We start from the raw sequence: 21,262 nt of genomic DNA, 5'->3' as shown, positions 1-21,262 counted from the left end.
TGAGTCGTGAGTTAAAAGGCATCACGGTGGCGGCAAATGAAACGCACTGGACATGATGCGGCGGGCTGAAATCAACAATTTCTTTATTTCTCGTTTGAGGCAACAAGCCGACGCACTACTTCATCTTATATGCTGCCACGCCAGGACTTCTTCCTATCGAAATTCTCTAGCGGACATCGTCCGTGTTTCCCTGATATGCCTGTTCCAATACTTCACAATTAGGAAGAAGAGAAATCACCATCTGGAGTCCGAGACTTACAAGAGACATTCACCTCTCTTAACAGACCTACCATCGTCGTGTTTTTGTTTTTGACGACGTCAATTTCCTTTCCCACCCATTTGTCCTCTTTCCAAGACGCTTAGTAATGAGCGATGTTCTATTGAAATACTCTGCTAGGCGGGATTAAGGTCCGACTTCGAAGTGGATGTGCCTTGAATCTTGTTGAACATAAGTACCTCATGCCATGGCATAAGCTGATTGGCCTCCGCAAGGCCGAATGATACTCGTCAAAGGTTTTCGATATGCAAAACCTCAGCCCTAGTAAGATCAATAAGAGTTCGCTACTAACACCACCTTGATCTCCTATGCTTGTTGCACGATCACTATCCCTATTAATCGCCATAGTCTGAGTATTCTCCCTCTTATTCATAATTGGCCGGAATCAGACTCCTCCCCAACCGTTACCTGGGCTGTGACACAACTCGATGCGTACGCTAATCTCAACGAATCAAAGTTGAAGAGAAGGAGAACCAATATTTGTATCGATTGCCAGATTTGCGTGGTGGTTTCACGCTCGGGCCTTCGGTTTGTCAATACCTCTTATACCCAATTCTTGAACCTCACTGCTCCTCTCGGAAACATGGATATCAAATCGGTACGGCGCTCTTTCTCTCCATTCTATCAACAATGTAGTCTGCGAAGGATTCCATTCACTGACACAGCCGCAAGTTCGGACCCGTAACCCAGACGGCAACACAAATGCTGCGAGTGACTCCAGAAGTCATATTCAGCCAGAGGAAACTGCAAATTCCACATGCCCATCTAGTCTTCTGTTCTGCGTCCTCTCCAATCCTCGTTCCTGATGGGATATTCGTGACCATAACTCCAACGAACTTCTCTTCTTGAGTTCTGGGTGACGACGAAGGACATCTACTCCAAGCATTCCAAGCCCGTTATCTTTCATGACATTCAAACCATGCGCGAAGGCGCTCATATTTTCTTGGAGAGTCAGTAGTTCTGTGTAGAAATCATCTCTTTAAATCACTTCTGAAACCCCACGTCAAGAGCCCAACACCAGGCTGCTACATGAATCCTCTCTCGAGCCCTGGGAGACACATCAAAAAACAAACAAAAACCGAGGAGGTCGGCGCCGACGTCATAATGAGGCCAAAAAGAATTGTTTGGTTGATTCTTACTGCCCACTAAGCTAACGCATAATGATACTAAGGGTCTTCCGGATAATTAGGACTCCTCCTCATAACCCATACCGCCCCAGCACCACTTCTCTGTCATCACCCGAGTATTCTCTCAAATCTCGCACAAGCATACCCATATCAACGGCCAGAAGTCAAAACCAGCACCGTCTAATGTCCGTTCACTTGTGGAAAACAGGCTATCCCAGGATCAGACATATACGACCTCATCGCAGGCCTATTGCGACGAACTCTTGAATCAATGCAACATGATCTTTCGGCTGTTGGCGTGATGAGTGTAGCGGAGCGCACAGTTTTCTCTTATAGCAAGGCCTGCCAGTGCTCGAGTATCCGCACTTCTCGAAGCCTACCTTATGCTTTGCAGCAAGCACCCGCTCTCCTTCGTCCTCAGCCAGGCAACGAATCAGGCCACCGGAACCACACTGTGAGACTGACGACCACTTCTGTCACACAAATCTGGCCTCCAAGATCCCTTCTCACGCAAGTCGAACGCCATCTTCTCATCCTTTAGTCCTATACATTTCCACATTATCTCTGTCTCTAACTGGCCAACTCAGACGGAGAGCAATCGGCAGAATACCTCTCCCAGGTAGTGCTTTGAAAGAATCAACGAAGACACACCCGGCCTCTCACCAGACCTTGTCTGCAAAAGCCAACTCATTCCGCAATAGCTCGGTCTCTCACCTCATCTCTAGATCATTCGCCGCAAGTACACACCCGACCCCAGAGCCCAGAAAGTGCCCACTCTCAAAGACTGGAACACATACAACTCAACTCTCTTGTCGTGTGACGATGTATTTGAAAAGGGGTTTCAGGGTGTTCACAATCTGTACGCGATCAGTTTCTCCCGTGGATTGGTTGAAGAGCGGCTATTCCAAACTGCAAAAAACACTTCTAATTTATAGACGAGCAGATCATGCGAGCGCCCCTTTCGACAAGTTCTCGATCAGCAATTCCCAAGTACATAAATTGGCGGGCCAACATGCTGATGGATGCCTCTCGAGCCAGACAATTACTCTCATTGTCGATGTCCTTAATTTCAGGAACCGCACATCATCGCAGACGGTATCTCAACTATCATACTCCAAAACAATGTGCACATGACTTGTAATCAAAATTCCGTGCTCTGACAATCCTCTTGTTCGTCACCCCTCATGTATCCTGCCCCGTATTCATGAAGCAAGATCCTCGCGATAGTCAGTCACCCACACGCTCAGCTTGGCAGTAAATCATCTCTATAATCCCTCTCGCACTAGACTGTAGAAGTAAACCGCCCTCTAACTGTCCCGCATTGCCTGTTCCGTGGTTCTCTCGAAAGAAGCCTGGGAGTAACAGCACGCATTTATACAGCCAACACACCCTTATCGCAGTACACATCCTCAACCACAGCCGCCAGTCCTCAACACGATATAAAAACGAGCGCAGCACAAAAGAAGACGGAAATAATCCAAAATCGCTTCTGCTCAGGGTGTCATGGTCTTTCAACGACGACAAGGAAAAAAGAAACCCTTCTCTATTACCAAGATCCAACTAGCATTGACATTATATAGCACACCGAAACTTACCCAAACGCAGCCCACCAGCCCCCGGCGTCTTCGTCTCCTAACGAATCAGCATCATGTTTGAACCACGAACAAGGTACAGTAAACAGGCATGCATCTCACACGCTCCATCTCCTTTGCCCTCCCAATAAGAACAAACGATGCGAAAGCAACAAGCCCTCACAGCAAACGATAAATAAGCATTCCCAACGCATTTGCGGTTCCTCAAAAGCCTAGCGACCAAGAAACCCAGCCTTTATATACCTGGAGAACGCAAAGTCCGCGGTCCTCAGTGGTCCCACGCACTAAATCCCCAACCTCAGGGGCCGACGCCCGAGCGCACGCGCACAGCAGCAAACCCCATCCGCAGAGCTACGTATTCATCTTTTTCGCCCAACCTTCCATGAATCCGATATGGTGTAGTGGCCAACATGATGCCCTCTCATCTCAGTGAGAGGTTAGGCATAGCCCCGAGTTCGATTCTCGGTTTCGGAATGTTTAGCTTTGAATTTTTGGCCCATCTTGCTTCAATCGGCGCCTCTATCCTTTTTGCACACTCATCCTTTCTTTCCTTCAATCCCGTTTCGCTCCCTTCTCATCGCCTTTTTGCAAATACTAATCGACATGTCAAAGATACCCAGATCTTCATTCCCGCATCCACAACAACCACGCAAAAACACGCAAAACATTCCGATCGTCCCGCACTTCCATTGCGATGCTCCCGGTCCACGTGACACGCACACGCGGCAGCGCCGACATACCCGTCTGCTGACGACCTGCCCCCTAATATGCCTGCGCCTCTCGTCCCGCACGAGTAATGACGTGCAACGACATTCCGCAAAGGGGCATTTCACATGGATCATCACAAGCAGTTGCATGTTCAAGAGTGGCTCAGGTAGAGAAAAAAGTATAATGGATGGAGTATCTCATCTCTATTCAGTAGACACATAGGTAAAGGCGTAATGTGCAGACGTACACCTCTACGTATCATTCAAATAATTTCCTCCCTGGCAAGTAAAATCTTCAAAATATCCACGACGCCAGTGCCTTGTCCGTAAGAGTCCTGTCCATCCAAAGTCGTCCCTCGGTCTGGTCCCGTAGGCTTGTTCCAACCGGGTCGTCTACAAAAAAGGTAGATACGAGAAAGAAACGTGGGAAGTCATCCCTGATATATGAGCAAATGAAATAGTGTTAAGTAAATCGTGATCAGGGCCGACGCCCGTTCATATGGCTTTTGTAGTTTTTTGAGTTATTTAGTTGTCCTTGGTGGCGTGTTCGTCGCCAAAGGGACTGCGACCCCGCTCGTACGAGCTTGTCCTTGCTGACCGTCTGTCGGGGCCTGCGGCAGCCCGCCTTGTCGCCTCCTCAATGACTGCACTGAGGCTGTGGTTGCTGCGGGCGGACTTGGGTTGCTCAGGGGGGTCGGAGAAGGGGCCCTCGGCTCCTGTTGGGCTCTCCACCTCCTCGATAACTGTCACGGCAGTAGAGTCGCGACCAGCGGAGGTCGGTGGTGGAGGAGTGCCAGGCACAGACAGGTCTGATGATGATGCCTTGGAGCCGACGCTGACTTGCTTGGGCCCGTTGCCGCTTCCGACGCGGACAACCTGTACTCTCTGGACGGGGGCTGCGGTCGCGGTGGTTGCGTTGTTCAGGAAGGTAGATCCGACGCTGAAGGTGCTGTCACGGCTTCTGGGGCGGCCGTTGTACTTTTCGTAGTCGACGCTGGGAACAGGAGGAGTGCTGCTGCCGCTCGTGCCCACACCCAAAGACTTGACACTGACTACAGCAGCCTTGGCGCGCATGCCTGTCTGAGCGGGTGCCACGACAACAGCGTTCTTGCCGTAAATGGTCGACGCAATACTGGGAGCGATGCTGGAACGGGGAGCGTACGAGGTCCTCGCAACGGAGGTTCGGTCAGAGTAGCCGGAGATGCCAGAATAGGTAGAGTCGCGCAATTCGCCGGGGACGAAGAAGTGAGGCTCCTCGTGGAAGGATGGGCTGCTGGCGGCGGAGTTGGATGCGTGCATCGGGATAGGTGGCACGGGAGGGACGAGGAGAGTCGGAGAAGTGGGCGTCGCTCGGTTCGTAACGCCGGGAATGTAGGCGATTTGGATTATGTTGGAAGCTCGAGTCAATACTGTGGACGCAATCGAGTGGACGGTGTGTGTTGAGTCGCGGTTGGTTGCGCGAGGCGGCTCGAGCTTCTCGTTAATGGTCTTCTCGTGGACGTCCTCGATGTACGATTCTTGGATAATGGACTGGCGCTTAGTCTTGATGAAGAACCTCCATACCAGGTAGGTGGCAATTGCGATGAATGCTAAGCCACCGATGACACCGCCGACGATGGCGCCTGTGTTCGGGCCGCTGCTTGACTTTGTCGTTGTGCTGCTGTCGTCCTTGACGCAGATTGCCTGGGCACACTGGCTACATGTCGGAATGGTGAATGAGCAATACTCGTCGCTTTTGCAGTTGGTAGGGCATGAAGGGGCCTTGTCCTCGCACTTGAGGCAGCCGTTCTGTCTAGGAAGGATGACTGCGGCGGACTGTTAGCAAGGCCCGGTGGCATTCGACTGTGGAATCACATACCAGCGTGGAGCTCCTCGAGCGACCGAAGGTGAAGGTTGGGGTCGAATTGAGCCATGATAGTAGTCGATCTGGCTGATGGGTGAATGGGCGGGAAGAGGTGGTCGACAACGCTGATCTAGCGATGCCGATCTGCAAGGCGAGGCCGTTGGATGTAAATGTGTCGATCACTTGTTGGGGTTGGTGACACAGACGAATCGAAAGAACCGCAAGTCGGTACCGAAAATAAAAGGCGAATTTCGGAGGGAAATGTGACAGATATATGGGCGAATGGAAAGAAGTAAACGTCGGCTTGGGTGAGACACTCGTAGGTGGTCGGATTGCACGTTAGGAATGGATTGCGCAGGAGGGCTGGCGTATTCGTGGATGGTGCGTGGTCCAGACTGGAATGGACGGGCGAATCTGCGAGGTATTCGGGGAATAGAGCGGCCAACGATTGAGAGGAAGAGAGCGAGAGAGGAAGACGTGTTGGATGAGCGAGAGTAGGTAGTTGGATAACGAGAGGACTGGGAGACTAGCTCGACATTTGAGTTGGTTGTGGTAAAGGGCGCCTAGGCGATGGAAGTGAAAGACATCAACGGCGGCTGTTGGTTGTCGGCCGAAAGTCGAGAACGAGGACGACGACTGTGAACCGGGGGGGCGTGAATCTCCTTTTGTCGTCGGTCGGAAATCGTACGTATTGGGGACTCGACGGGCGGCGGCTGAGGTGGTTGAAGATTGAGAGCGGAACCAGAACCAAAGCCAGAAGAACCTGGAGATGTTGGGTGGAGGAACGAAAGGTTGATGAAAGAAACGAAAGTGAGCAGACCAAGAGAGGCAGAGCGTAAGCGTCGCTGGGCTGGCTGGACTGGACTGGGAAGGGTGTTGGATGGCACGGTGGGCTGGCTGGGCCTGGGGGGAGAAATGGGTGGAGTGGATGGATGGGTGGACGGATCGGAGGGGGGCGAAGCAAGCGAGAGAATGAGAGACGAACGGGGGGTGGGACTCAGTCAGTCAGTGAGTGACCTGAGAGTGTGTGTGTGTTTCCCGCGAGACTCAGGTCAGTGTTCAGCAGAAGAGACGGGAGTGTGTGTGCAGGTTCAGGTAGGTGCATGGCAGTCAGGACGGTGGTGGTGGTGGTGGTGGTGGTGGTGGTGGTGGTCCAGTCCAGGGCAGGTTGGTCAGGACGGGACTCAGGACAGGACAGGACCAAGGCCAGAGCCAGAGTGGATGGAGGGTGCAGGTGGAGGGTGGGTGTTGGGTGGTGCGGCGTTCGTAGGGTGGTGCGGGCTGGCGGAGCGAGAGCTGAAAGGGGGAAGGAGGGCCTGCAGAGGCTGCGAGTGCAAAGGGCGAAATCTGCGGGACACAGGCACGAGAGATTGGGCGCGCAGGGGTGAACCTGTTGGCGAAACGTGAGGGCAGGGGCGGCCAAGCGACCTGATTGGTGGCGCCTGCGAGGAGACCTCAGTGTGTGGAGTGGATCCCTTGATTCCCCCGACACCCCTGGCCGCCTCTTCCACCTCTTCAATGAGGAGGGAAAGCCTGGACTTGGACGGTGGCCCTGGACCCTTTCCTTCCGTCTGCTGGACTGTGCATACTAAGTAACCTTCTCACCCATGGAATCCATCAAATGCCCAGAAAGTAAGCCATATTGCAGCCTGCATATTGCCCGCAGCCTCTACCGGCTTCATCGCTGCAAAACCCGCGCTGACCTGCCAGTTTGTACGCTCGTGGCTTCTCCCGGTGGACATTTGGCGCGCCATTTCATGACCTCGCCTGCCGACTCCCCTCTCCAATCATCTGCGTTGCGGGAATTGAGCACTCTCCACCTCCCGGCACTCACTCTTACGAATACAAACCTTCGCTACCTGACCCTTGAGAGAAAGAGCATTTCTGTCATCAGTCTTGTCTTGCACAAAAAGAAAAAGAAGAAAAAAAATCATCAGTCATCATTTTAATGTCGAAAATTTGTCCTCGTCTTCCCCGACCGTCATCCTGTGCAATATGATTTACCTCACCAAGGATGATGCATGGCCAGTGCATGTAAGCCGGTTGCCCAAGTGCAAATTGGACCAGACGTATTGAATGATTCACGGCAAGGTATGGTTACGGTCACGGTTCGGTAGTGACACACCTCCCTCACTCTCGCCAGAGGCCGCATTGCCGTAATCAATGTTCCGTCCAATATTGATTTTGAACCTGCAAATGGCACATCGCCCCGACTCACGGCCCGTTGCAACAACCCACCACAGCGCAACCACATGGACACACGCACTCACATCTCAAGCACCAGCAAACTCAGCGAATAGAGTTCGTGCGTCCCAACCTGACAACCGAACCGCCCGCCCGTCATCCGATACGAGGCACGGGAACCTTACACGGCAACCTCTGCCCAAACCGACCGGACGGACCCTCTCTTTTTTGCTTGGTCTACCGTCTTGACTCTTGGACCGACTGACGATTTTCGGCAGCTCGGGGAAAAGAGGAAACACTTAAACCAAACGAGCCCCGTTTTCCAAGTTTCCAATGCCTCTGGAACCCAGACTTTACAACGTTTGGGAACCCTATAACATCTACGCGAGAAAAACCCCCCCTTCCATCCCCATATTCTTCCCTCTTCGTCCTCCTCCTGCCACGGGGTTCAAGCCAAAGGAGCGAAAAAGGGACCGCGACCCCTCCTTGCACGTCGCATCGTCAAGGCTCAGAACGACACAAGCTCAAGAGGAACTCCACGGGCGACGGATCCCACTTTCTCTTTTCGGACGCTTAAGAAAGGGAACCAACCCCTCTCGCAGTCTCAAATTCACACAAACTCGACCCATCTCGACCATCTCACGCCAGAGAAAACGAGGAAACTGTAGATGCAACTCGAACTTCGCCTCAATTCTGGGGTTGGCCCCGATCCAAAAAGATACGAACTCAACTGAAACAAAGCTTGGGGCGCGCGCGCCGTGGCCATGATTGACGCTTCGTTTTGACAGCGGGAAAGGAGAGCAGCAGCAACCACCTCGCAAACTGAATCGTAAACGCCCAAACCCAGCATCAGCCGGCAACCCGTCACGACTCGACATCGAATGAACACCCGTGCAAAGAACATAAAACATTTCACATCTCCTCCCTATCCACATCGACACGACCACAAAAAACACGATGCCCCGGTGTCAGGTCTCCCTGCCAAAAAAGCGAGATGCCCACCCATCTCACACATCGCTCCCTCCCAGGAGTCGCTTATCCTCCGTCGCCCGTGCTGACCATGCCGCTGTCTTTCAACCTTGACCTGTCTCTTTTTTTCCCTTCCGAATGGAGAGAGACAGATAGACAGAGCTCCCTCGCTCAGCCCATCAGCCATCACATCACCCCAAAACCCCCCCGAAGCCAGCCTTGTCCAAAAAGGCACCAAGGGGGGAATGGCGCCAGACTTCGTGACAGGACCACCCGCGCCGTCGCAGCCCGGCCCAGGGGCGTCATATCTCTCAACTCTCTCTCTGTCTCCCCTCGATCCTGAAATGCTAGCCCCGATACTCCGAAACGTAGACAAGACAGATCACCCAATCTCCCAACCCGCCTTGCCCTCAAAATCGCGAAACGGTCTAACAAGGCGGGCAAGTCATCTCACACGTGTAATTGTGGACAAAGTACATAGACCAAAAAAGGTGATCTTAAGTGACTGTCTATCAATCCCATCAGAACGTTCTGGACCCCGCCGATCACATCGCAACGAGCAAACACATCACTGATTCAACCAGAACTCCCCGATCGCCCTTTTTCCCCATCCACCCTCCCTTCAAACTTCCTCGCAGCTTATTAGTGCGCCAGGCCCCCTGCCAGCCTGCCAGCCTGCCAGCAGATCGAGCTAAGTAAGGATTTCAGGACTGGTAAAAAAAAAAAAAAGCGAAAAGCCACTCTGCCTGTCTCTGTCTCTCGCTCGCTCTCTGTGATGTGGAGACCCGGAGTCTTGGGAAAAGCCATGGCAGATCACCAACACCAAAAAAGTACCTTACCTGTGGGAAACCTCCACCGGCCGCTCTCCCGCCTTTCCTGCACGCCCGCCGCGCGCGCGCTCATGCCGCCGCACAGTCCCTCCTCCGCGGCGCCAGTCAGGCACAGGAGCGCCGCCCTAACCCCCGAAGCAGCTTAGACAGGAGCCTCTGGCACCTTCACCACGCGGCGTGGCGTGCATAGAGGTCCGCCGGAAAACTTAAACGTCAAAGCTGCCCGTGGCGTCTTGCATCTTTTCGCGCTTGCCGGCCGGCTGGGACGGCGTGGTTCTCTATTCTATTTGTGATATTACAGAAGCCGAGGCAAGGAGAGTGAGAGAGAGAATTCTTTTGATGACGGTAGGACAAGACAGGCGTCTCCCTTCATGTCCCTTTCGGTCTTGGTATCAAGCTGCCAAGGCGGCCCCCCGTCATCTTCAGCCGTCACTGAGCATAAAGTTGATGGCTGGCCGCGTGAACTTCGGGAGTCCTCTGCCATATTCCCCGGCCACGTTCTGCCAAACCTTCGCACAAACTGGTGGTCCAAGAAAGTAGAGTTTGCGGCAGCAAAAAAAAGCCCGCTGCACAATGCCGCAGATCACAGCGCAATTAAGAATGGCCTGCTCCCGAATCTCATCTATCAGAAACGTGCTTGTTAACGTGGGGGCCTGCCTTGCCTGGCTGGGCCAGGCCAGCTTTAGCCTTATTCTTCGCTCGTCCGTTCCACAGAAAAAAAGTGACGAGAAGGAAGACGGCAAGCAAACCACCATACAATCTCCATGGCCTGCTCTGCAAACCCATGCGTAAGCCAATCAAAACCATCCGTGATTGCTTCTTCAATAGGAATAAGAAAGGAAAGCAAGCAGCGCAGATATCCGGCCCACGCCTGCGCCTCCTCCCGCAACGGCAAAGACTGGCGTTCCCGGCACATCCTCGCTCTCCAGCCAATCAGTGCTCTGCTTCGCACTTCCCAGGCCAAACCTCCCGACCTGTCAACAACTGCATGAGGTAAGGTTTCTAGTTAGACCGGCAGACACGAGAGAAAACACATCTGCAGCTTCCCGTCCTAGGCGAAGAGCGGCTCGCTCGCGAGGGTTCGTTCTCACTCTTCCCGCAACATCCTCCCGAGAACGGAAGTCTAGATTCATGTATTCTTTGTCTGTTTCCTCCTGCCGTTATTTGGCGCCGAGAGCTGTTAATTTGGAGTGGCTGAGCCACCACATGTGTGTGATGTGTGTTACCTCTGAAGAGCCGTGGTGTAGCTTCCCGTCAGAATGTCGCGTGTCCAACAATTGATACGCAACGTCCCGGACGGATTGACATGTGTGGAGTTCTAGACTCTTCCGTCACATTGCACATATCATACTTGCTTTTTCAGCCTGTTGTTGATGAGGCTTTAACCAAGAGACTATGCTCTTTTGGTGCTAGAGCGACTACTTTTCCTGAAGTTGTATGCTCTGCTTGACTGTCGTCGTCGCCGTCGTCTCTGTCGTTATTGTTGTCTCTGCTGTCGTCGTCTTTACTCCTACTATATCAGATCGAGGTACAATTACAAGTCTATGGAATGCATAGGAAATGCAGCCGCGTAGACATAGATAAATTAGATTGTCTCTTATTATACCGCAATGCATCTACCAAGACCTCCCCTCGAGATGACAGCTTTCTTTTCCCACAATATCTTGAGATGAAGCAGGATAATCGAATCTCAGACAGCCCAACTCTTCAGCCTGCTCTTCTCTCTCCTCTTTTCGTCCATGTATCTCTCTCTGTCTCTCTCTCTCGCTCGCGTGCGTATCTAACCCATACCTCTTCCGTCCAAATCAACCTACAACCCAACGCCTACCTACCCGTAATCTCGATGACAGACACTGAGAGAGAACAAAGACGAAAGGCCCCAGTCCCCCTCCCTTCGGCCGCTTCCCGGCGGCAGCTGAGATGCCGTTTCCAAAAAAGCAAGAAAAGCCATATTTGTCCTTCGTGGAGGGAAACACCACGTGACGGCGTTACACGAACAAAGCCGGGACGATTCCACATCCGGCGGGAACACGAGGTTCCGGTGGCCAACTGAAAGAGATTTCTTGCTTTGCCTCCCGCGCGCCAACACTAAACTACGCCGTGGGCAAGAGAAAAAAACAGTTGGGAGCTCGGCATCTCGTCTCAAAGAGAGACATACACGTTGAGGGACTTCAGGTCTGCCAGCATCAAAGGACACTCCAAAGCTGCCAACCCGTTTTAAGGCTTCCTGGCTTTTCGTGTGCCGGTTTCATCGTTGATAGCACGTGGGCTCGCGAGTTCATAGCCGTGTTGAGGTCGATGAAGTCGATGGTGGCGCGTGGATCCTTCACGTGAGGTTCGGGACCTCGGGAGCCCTTTTCTCATTAACGGCCGCGTATTCTCGGAGCTGCCCGACAAACGATTCGGGAAGATGTACCGAGTTTGGGAGCCGAGACACGGTGGGAATGTGGTCTCCGGGCCGAGTCCGGTTCTGACCGGCCCGTTGAGATTCAACGACGGGCGTCCCGGATGGCTGATGTTGATCGGAAGGCCGTGGATAAAGATGATATTTGACCGAGATATCGGTCTCGCCGTCAACAATAAGTTTGATTAAACTTTTGTCTTCTTGCCGTAAGTCGTCGATGAATGATCTATCTTCTCGTCCCCAACGGCAGCTATCCTCAAATGGGCGTGATTTCAGCTGTCTGCATACCAAATCCAAAGATATCTCGAACTTGCTCAGCACTGCGGTGAAATTCAACTCCCTCATCTCACTATCAATTCCATATCGCAGCCAAGCTTCATCCAACCCCGTCTTCCCCGCGTTCGTCTCCACACGGCGGCGGAACCTACTCCAGGTCATATCTGATATCTGCCATCGTCAGATCGCAAGATCTCGCTCCAGATTACCCCAACGTCTTCCTCCCCACTGAAGGCGCTTGAAATATGGGATATCAAATCACTGTATATCTGCTTTATCACTCCATCTGCTTGGCCATCTATCGCACAATGCTCTGCAATAATCCGTTGCCAAAAGTAGCATCTTTACAACGTGGGCGGGGGGTTAATAGAGTTTTGGGTTGATAGACGAGAAAACAAGGGGTCTGCCCTGCAAAAACTCAAATCCGCCGACTCATGACTTTTTTTCGACGACTGGATGAACTGGGACCGTGAATTGAGTTTTTTTTCGGAAAGAAAGAAGACAGCAGAGTACAAACACGGGGGGCCAGCAATTCCCGGTACGGTCGCATGACGCGGGAAAGTGGTCGTTGTCTGTCATCGAATAACTTCAATATATACAGCGTCATCTTAGTAGGTTGGCAAGATATTCCAAATAGAATTGTCCGTCGTGAGCTTCTCGTTCGCGGCATCAACTCTGAATATCACCGCAGATTGTTTCGAAGCAATTTGCGTCGATAGCGCAGTTCGACGAGTACAATGTCCGCAGCTTGGGGCGTAAGTCAGTCTCATTCTGCAAATATCCTCCAGCTCCTTGACATCCGCGGCGACGAGCCACTTGCCACATTCAGACATATTCGCACGCGTGTTCGCACCGAATGCGTGCGCAAAGCGGGAAGCCTCCCTTGATGTTGCCCTTGTCTAAGAGGCAAAGTTGACGCCATCGCGAGCACGGCCGGCCTTGCGCCTACTCGGATCGATACAAGCTGTGGCTAGACACGAGTCAGAGAGCTTTATTCAGCCTCAGGTGAGGTTCTCGCATCCAGCCTGGACGTAGCACGTGCCCCGAGCATACTTCCCGAAGGCCTTCGTCTGATCTTGCAACCGTGAACCCTCCCAGTTCTGACACACAATAACCAGCCGCCTCCCAGACACGTCATTCCAAGGCTCGGCTTTGCCTCTTCAGCTTCGCCCATTGACTTCAATCGGGCTTTTCATGGTCCCCCCAATGCCGTGCCGGCCTCCTCCACATGCCGCACCAGGTGTCGCCTGGAAAGAATTTTGACGTCCTGCGAGCGCTCCTCGGCCCCTGAACCGATAACATCGGCAAAGTTCTGACTTGAGGTCATAGCATTGAGTTGCGGGAGGCCCCTTTTACCCCAGGCCGCCGATCACACTCGCGAGCACCATCCTCTCTGCAGCAAAAATTCCGTAGAGTGGAGGTTTCAAACAGGTGAGAAAGACGGTGAGGGGGAGCGTTGGGATCGTGCCAGGGCTGAGGATCGCGGAGTTGGTAGACTTCCACCAACCAACGCAACCGATCCCGAGGGCTCCAGCCACTTTGCTGCTGCGGCCTCGCCGACGAATTTTTGAAAATCTTGCTCGGACGACCCCGCCGTTGGGAGCTCCGAGGCAGGTACCCGTACGCGCGCGGGAGGAGGTTGAAGACGGAGCCGAGCGCCGGAAACCCACTTGGGAACACGTCGCGAACTGCGCCGCAGCAACCAGCGGCAGAGGCTTAGAATTATTCTGGGCGTCCGAACACCGATAGATAGAATCTGACAGGAGCCGCAAGCGATGAACGCGGCGTAGGGCTTCCTTCGGCTATCGAGGCTGGAGGCCTTCGTCTTAAGTCTGCGGTCGGGAAGGTGACCGATGCTGGACCCGGGCCGCAGTTGAACGCTGGCAGTCCGAGTCAGCGCCCTCAACATCGGTTCTCAAGGACCCGGTATCCGCCCCTCCGGAGGTGGCATACTGGAGACAACAGACGCGGGCGGGTTGGCTGATAGGGCACGACTGACTGCAGAGCTGACGAGACCCAGTCTTCGGACTCATGTACATGCGTACAGTCAGCGCTTAGGCGGGTACATGACAGTACATGCAAGGACGGCGTTGGGGCTGGTGGCTTATGGCTGAAGATGAGCGCCGGAACTGGCCGCAACCGCACGAAAGGCAAGCGAAGAGGAAATGACAAGCGTTTGCTGGCCTGGGGCGAACGTCTTTGTCTCGTAGTGAGATTGTTGCTAGCGCCAGTCAGGGTCTCGGTTTTTGCTGCCGTCTGCCGCCAGAATCTGGAGTATTGGACGCTGTTTGTGCTTGTGCTTTGCCATGGCGCCGCACGATTCGATGGGAGCAAGGCGAGGCGTGGGTGGATGCACCGCCTCAGCCCCAGTCGATCAGCCCCAGCCCAATTTTACTATTTTTGGGCCTTTTCTCCTGACGAATCGCAGCGAGCAGGACCCCGTATCCGTGAGGAGGGAAGGGAAAAGTTGGTCTTCGTACACTTGAACGAACGCGACATGCAGGTCATTGGTGACGACAGTGCCACTGCGAAGGCGAAGACGAAGGACAGAAGACCGAGCAGATCATACGGCAAGTACGTATGCTCGCGACGTTTGCGAAAGAAAAGCTCGGATGGAATCCAGCGTTTTGTTGTTGCTGCTGCGACGCATTGTGCGGCGAATGGCAGCGAACGGGGTTGTCGTTGCCGCGGCGAGGGTCGCCAAAAGGAAGAGCTGGAAACAGAGGAGAAATGGCATTACGATGATGGACAGGTTTCGAGACATCGGGCTGAACAAATGGGGAATCTGGGCCGGGTGGTGGAAACAAGTTGCAAGACAGTCGGCAACAGGTTCCAGGCTGGAGTCCTGGACGACGTCGGACCACTGACGAGTGAGAAGTGAGATTTGCTTCTCCAGGCAGGACATTTCGACAAGCAACAGCCAGGCCGGACTGTAATAAGGTAATTTTGATGCTTGATGGGAGGGGGGAACCTCGTGCCTCCAAGCCGCGAGTCTTGCCAATGTTGATGCCGAGAGGGACTCGCATGAGTGGTAAGCTGGAAGTTGAGGCAGGTACTTTGCGGCTCCAGAAAGCCAAGTCTCTGGTAAGGGCGAGGGATGGCGTTTCAGAGTCTTCGTCGAAGCCGCACGATCCCAGAAAAAGAGCGGGGCGTTAGCAAGTACACGCGTCTCACTTAGATGCGGAGGGTCACACCCGCGGTCGTACTAACAGCTCAATGTCGTTTCTTAAATGCATCCCGTCTTATTCAGGGTCTGCCTCTCGTGCCTCTGCCTCGCTGCGCTCACCAATCTTGTCGCTCGTCTGGCGCCATCCTTCCTGTCTGAAGTTGGGGGGTTTCGCTCAGGAACAAAGAGGCACAGCGGTTCCTCAGGAATGCTTGTCAGCCAGCGTGCAGACAGCCGGGTTCTGGTCATCCGTCAGCTTCCTGAAGGCTGATTGACCGGGGAGCTGCGGTTCTGCGGAAGATGGGTACCCCACGCTGTGTTGATGCCTGTCCATAGCGTGCTGAGTGCGAACGACCAAAAGATGAGATGGAGGGGAATTTCGAGGCTTTGAGAAGAAACAGACGTTTGCCGAAGCCGAACCGAACCAAGCCACCAGCAGCTGCGTATCCAGAGTTAAACCGCGGACTCCCGCAGCACCTGCAAGCCATGGTGGCCAATGATGGCCAATGGCAGCCAAGGATGATGGCTGATGCTCGTGGTGGCACGACGTATGCCGACGAAAAGGACGGCGTTCTTTTTAGCTTTGCTCTCTCCTTTTCCTCGCGGCAAGGAGCGTGACACTTGTAACTCTCCACCACCATCCGTGGCGATCGAGGACGAGCGCTGTCTGTAGTTGGTGTCGATGCTGCAGCTGGCTGCCTCGCCTTCTGTGTTCGCGCGTTACATCCCCCCTAACCCCCTATCGCAGGGCATTGTGTGGGCGACTGGGCATTAATTGCCAGGTATTTGCCAGGTGTTTCTGGAGCAGATCCCATCCCCAAATGGACCGATTGAAGGTGCAAGACCAAGGGGTACGCGAGATGCAAGGGCCAAGAGAGCAGCGACCGGGGGTTTCGTCTGCGAGAGGCGTGACGTAGTTGGTCCTGGTCTCAGACCCGTTTTTATTTTTTTTCGCTCTGCTTGACTGCCGTGTCCTGGTATTTTGACTGGCTGGACTGGCCGACGGCTCGCGCAAAGAGCATATGCAAGTATGGTGTCCAGGACGGCAGCCAAGGGGCAACCAGCAGCTTGCTTGTTTCTCTTAATTGTAGACAGTCGACGGCAGCTGGAGAAACGGCAGGAAATGCAGAAAAAGGGGACGACGGGGTTGGCAACGGTCCACGGCATTGGCTCCCCTGACAGCAACATGCTGGCAGCGTGGGTTGTGAGGATCTGAGGTGAAGGATGACGGCCGGCCAGGACCACCCGCTGGCCTGGGAACGAGCGAGCGACGTGTGCCAGCCTGTCCCAGGCAGTCCGTCTGGTGTCTGTCACTAATTAGGTAGGTAAGGTAGGCACTGACTTTTCTGCTGATGTCTGATGTCGGGTGTGTCTGTTGTCTGCGGGCAGCGCAGCACCGGGAAGGCTGGTCGGAAATCTTGGTCGGCTCGTGCTGTTTTCCAAGGCCAATGGACCCTGTCGATGATGTTCAGGTGCTCTCTGGTGTGCATCTTCGGGTGGTATTGGTGGTATTGTCTTGTTCATCGTGCATCAGCAGGGCCAGCGCGATGCCTGGTGCTGAGCAGCGCTAAGCCACAGCTTCCCCGGTTTGTGTTGACGTGAGGTGAGCGTCTACCGCACGACTAGTCGGTCTCCATCCGCAGGTAGGTGAGGTACTGCGGTACGACGGATGGGGCGGTGGACACCGGCTGAAGCGAGGTACCTCGACGAGGATGCCAAGTATCTTTTCTGCGGGGAGGGGATGCACGAGTGACTTCTCCTATTCCATCTCATGTACCTGCGAATAGGTACTGGGCAGTCGCGAAGATGGGAGGCAGTTGCCGGGACAGGACTCCAGTTTCCAGGAGCTCCTGCTGCTCACCCTTCACCGTCACCGCGGTTTGGCCTGTTGCTTGCTGCTGCTCCTCGCACACAGAGACAGAGGGCTACAAGAGAGAGCAAAAAAAAAGAAGTCCACACTCAGCCCAGTCGGGCCAATCCCAATGCTATTCTGATCCATCATCCAAGCCATCCTCCACTGGACGCCGCTTCCACTCGCGCGCTCCCACTGGGCTGTCCACCTTCTTTGCTGCCCACCACAAAACTTCCAGTCCTGAGGTGTCCCTCCCATCCCATCAGCAACGCCGCCATCCCGTGGGACCCTTTTTTAACCATTTGCTGCCCCGTCCTACATCACCATCCTCTCCCCTTCTACTCCTCTTGCCCCCCCCAGCCCTTCCATCAATCTCATCCTTCTTTTACCCTTCGGTTCACCATTCGCTACCGGGGTTGTGGCTTTCACGGCCGCACATCTCCTACATAACCTACAGGGCCTTTGTGACCGCATACCCGTCACTCCTCAAAACTCCTGTCCCATCCCCCATCCTACCTGGGTGTTTACTTCCTGCTTCCTGAAAAGGAACATAATCGACCCTTCCTAATTCGACCACCGCCAAAGGCGAAAATCCCTTTCCGCCTACCGCCAACCTCACAAACAGCTCTCGCAGCTTCTGAGTTCACCCGCAGCAAACATGGCGTACCGCGGGGGGAACGGCGGGAACGATTATGATGCCCATGACGGCCACAACATGCAGGACCTTCCTGCTGGCTCTGGCAGAGTAAGCTTCACACTCCTCTCTGGCGCCTGCCCTCACCTTGAGTCCTTTCGCTAACATTCCTGCTCTCCAGTACCACATCCCTCCCCAAGACGAAGGTGTCGACGATGCCGGTCAGTCTCTTCTGAGAGACCCTCACGCCCCAGCTCCCTATGAGAGCCACCTGGGACCTGCCGAGACTCCTGGCCGCCCGGTTTCCGCATACTCTCTCACAGAATCATACGCTCCTGGCGCTGGCTCCCGGACACCAGTTCCCGGCGAAGCTGCCTTCTCCACTGGCTACCGCTCCGAGCTCGACTCCGATAATGGCGGCTTCGGATATGGCCGTCCCGCCTCGACTGTCGGCGATGTCGAGGACAGCTGGGTCCGCAGACAGCAGCCCGGTGGCCCCGGTGGTGGTCTGAAGCGATACGCGACCCGTAAGATCAAGCTTACTCAGGGCTCCGTCCTGAGCATTGACTACCCCGTCCCCAGTGCCATCAAGAACGCTGTTCAGCCCAAGTATCGCGATGTCGAGGGCGGCAGCGATGAGTTCCACAAGATGCGCTACACCGCCGCTACTTGCGACCCTAACGACTTCACCCTCAAGAATGGTTACGATCTGCGTCCCAGAATGTATAACCGACACACTGAGCTGCTCATTGCCGTCACCTACTACAACGAAGACAAGGTCCTCTTGTCGCGTACCCTCCACGGTGTCATGCAGAACATTCGCGACATTGTGAACCTCAAGAAGTCTACGTTCTGGAACAAGGGCGGCCCCGCTTGGCAGAAAATCGTCGTCGCCCTCGTTTTCGACGGTCTCGACAAGACTGACAAGAACGTGCTGGACGTCCTGGCCACCATTGGTGTCTACCAGGATGGTGTCGTGAAGAAGGATGTCGACGGCAAGGAGACGGTGGCCCACATCTTCGAGTACACCACCCAGCTGTCCGTCACCCCCAACCAACAGCTCATCCGCCCGGTTGACGATGGCCCATCAACTCTCCCGCCTGTTCAGTTCATTTTCTGTCTGAAGCAGAAGAATACCAAGAAGATCAACTCCCACAGATGGCTTTTCAACGCCTTCGGTCGCATCCTCAACCCCGAAGTCTGCATCCTCATCGACGCCGGTACCAAGCCCAGTCCCCGATCGCTGCTCGCTCTGTGGGAGGGATTCTACAACGACAAGGATCTCGGCGGTGCTTGCGGTGAGATCCACGCAATGTTAGGAAAGGCGAGTTATTCCCCCCCTCGTTTCTCTTGGTTTTATTGTTTCCCTTGTTTCCCGTGTATTTGGAGTGTGTTTGGGGTGTATTTGAGGAACTAACAACTGGTACAGGGCGGCAAGAAGCTGCTTAACCCCCTCGTGGCGGTCCAGAACTTCGAGTACAAGATCTCCAACATTCTGGACAAGCCCCTCGAGTCCTCTTTCGGATACGTCTCTGTGTTGCCCGGTGCTTTCTCCGCCTACCGCTTCCGTGCGATTATGGGTCGCCCCTTGGAGCAGTACTTCCATGGTGACCACACTCTTTCCAAGATTCTCGGAAAGAAGGGTATCGATGGAATGAACATTTTCAAGAAGAACATGTTCTTGGCCGAGGATCGTATTCTCTGCTTCGAACTGGTCGCCAAGGCTGGCCAGAAGTGGCATCTGTCCTACATCAAGGCTGCCAAGGGTGAGACTGATGTTCCCGAGGGTGCTCCCGAGTTCATCTCCCAGCGTCGTCGTTGGCTCAACGGTTCCTTCGCTGCCTCCCTCTACTCGCTCATGCACTTCGGTCGCATGTACAAGTCCGGCCACAACATCATCCGCATGTTCTTCTTCCACGTCCAACTCATCTACAACATCCTCCAGGTCATGTTCACATGGTTCAGTTTGGGTTCCTACTACCTGACTACGACGGTTATCATGGATCTCGTCGGCAACCCGGTCACTTCCGACGACGAGAGTCAGGTGCGCCACGGCTGGCCCTTTGGCGACACCGCGACACCCATCTTCAACGCCCTGCTCAAGTACCTCTACCTCGCCTTCGTTATCCTGCAGTTCATCCTCGCTCTGGGTAACAGACCAAAGGGTTCTAAGTACACGTACATTGCCTCGTTCATTGTCTTCGGTCTTATCCAGTCTTACATCCTGATTCTCTCGGCATACCTGGTCGTGCAAGCGTTCCAGAAGCCCATCAGCGAGCAGATCAGCTTGGACTCTGGCGCAGACTTTGTTGCTAGTTTCTTCGGAGGTCAGAACGCTGCCGGTGTTATTCTTGTCGCCTTGGTTACTATCTACGGTCTTAACTTCATCGCATCCTTCATGTACCTCGACCCCTGGCACATGTTTACCTCGTTCCCTCACTACCTGGTGCTCATGTCGACCTACATCAACATTCTCATGGTCTACGCCTTCAACAACTGGCACGATGTGTCCTGGGGTACCAAGGGTTCAGACAAGGCCGAGGCGCTTCCTTCAGCCCAGGTCAGCAAGGGCGAGAAGGACGAAGCCGTTGTGGAGGAAATCGACAAGCCACAGGAGGATATTGACAGTCAGTTCGAATCGACTGTCAAGCGTGCTCTGGAGCCATTCAAGGAGGAAGAGGAAGTCGAGAAGCCCGATGTCGAGGACTCGTACAAGTCTTTCCGTACTGGTCTGGTCGTTTCTTGGCTCTTCTCCAACACCTTCCTGATCATCATCATCACGAGTGATAACTTCAACTCGTTCGGCATTGGCGTAAGTTCCCGATTCATCCAATATCACATGGGACTTGAACTAACTTTACGCAGAAATCCGCGTCCGCTCGTACTGCCTCTTACTTCAGCTTCTTGCTGTACTCTACCGCTGTCCTCTCCCTGGTCCGTTTCTTCGGTTTCCTGTGGTTCTTGGGCAAGACCGGTATCATGTGCTGCTTCTCCAGACGGTGATCGGTTCACGGTGTGGTGTTCAGGCGGTTTGCCGACGCTACGGCGTCGTTGTATGGATACCAGAGGGAAGACTGTACTCTTGCCATCTTTGGCCCATTTTCAGACATCCGTCGGTGTTTGCATTCAGGGTATGTGTTTTTAGTAATAAAGGGCACGGGACTCGACAGATTCTTCATGAAATGGCCGAAAGGGTCAGTAAAAGTAGTATTTGAGTAGTAGCATTCCGGGCGTTTTTACATGACTCGACCACCCTATTCCACGAAATGAATATGATTTTATAAGAGAACACCTGTTTCTCCTGTGCCAGAGTGACTACATTTCCTATGGGCTCGTTGTTGTTGCTATTGTCGTCATCATTGCCGTTGTTGCTCGCCCTCATCGTCCGCCATCGTCGTCTC

At 53.9% G+C, this 21,262-nt stretch overlaps 2 protein-coding genes across 2 annotated transcripts; one reads left to right on the top strand and one right to left on the bottom strand.

Annotated features, from left to right (window-relative positions):
- Positions 1-4,228: 4,228 nt before the first annotated feature.
- OPY2 lies at positions 4,229-5,616 on the bottom strand (the record flags this gene model as incomplete). Its single annotated transcript, XM_036644863.1, has 2 exons — positions 4,229-5,508; positions 5,562-5,616. 2 exons carry the CDS (start codon positions 5,614-5,616, stop codon positions 4,229-4,231), a joined length of 1,335 nt encoding a protein of 444 aa, XP_036489717.1.
- A 12,269-nt stretch (positions 5,617-17,885) lies between these two features.
- chs-1 (Chitin synthase 1) lies at positions 17,886-20,864 on the top strand (the record flags this gene model as incomplete). The annotated part of the gene is made up of 4 exons (XM_036644862.1): positions 17,886-17,972; positions 18,043-19,059; positions 19,291-20,673; positions 20,727-20,864. The coding sequence occupies 4 exons, from the start codon at positions 17,886-17,888 to the stop codon at positions 20,862-20,864; spliced, it is 2,625 nt and encodes an 874-aa protein (XP_036489497.1).
- Positions 20,865-21,262: the final 398 nt, after the last annotated feature.

This window comes from Colletotrichum siamense, assembly GCF_013390195.1.
Source record: "Colletotrichum siamense strain Cg363 chromosome Unknown KSG_Cg363_contig09, whole genome shotgun sequence".
In the NCBI taxonomy this organism is placed as follows: domain Eukaryota; kingdom Fungi; phylum Ascomycota; class Sordariomycetes; order Glomerellales; family Glomerellaceae; genus Colletotrichum; species Colletotrichum siamense.
Note: the sequence above shows the minus strand (reverse complement) of the source record. Positions and strands in the feature narration are given on the sequence as shown.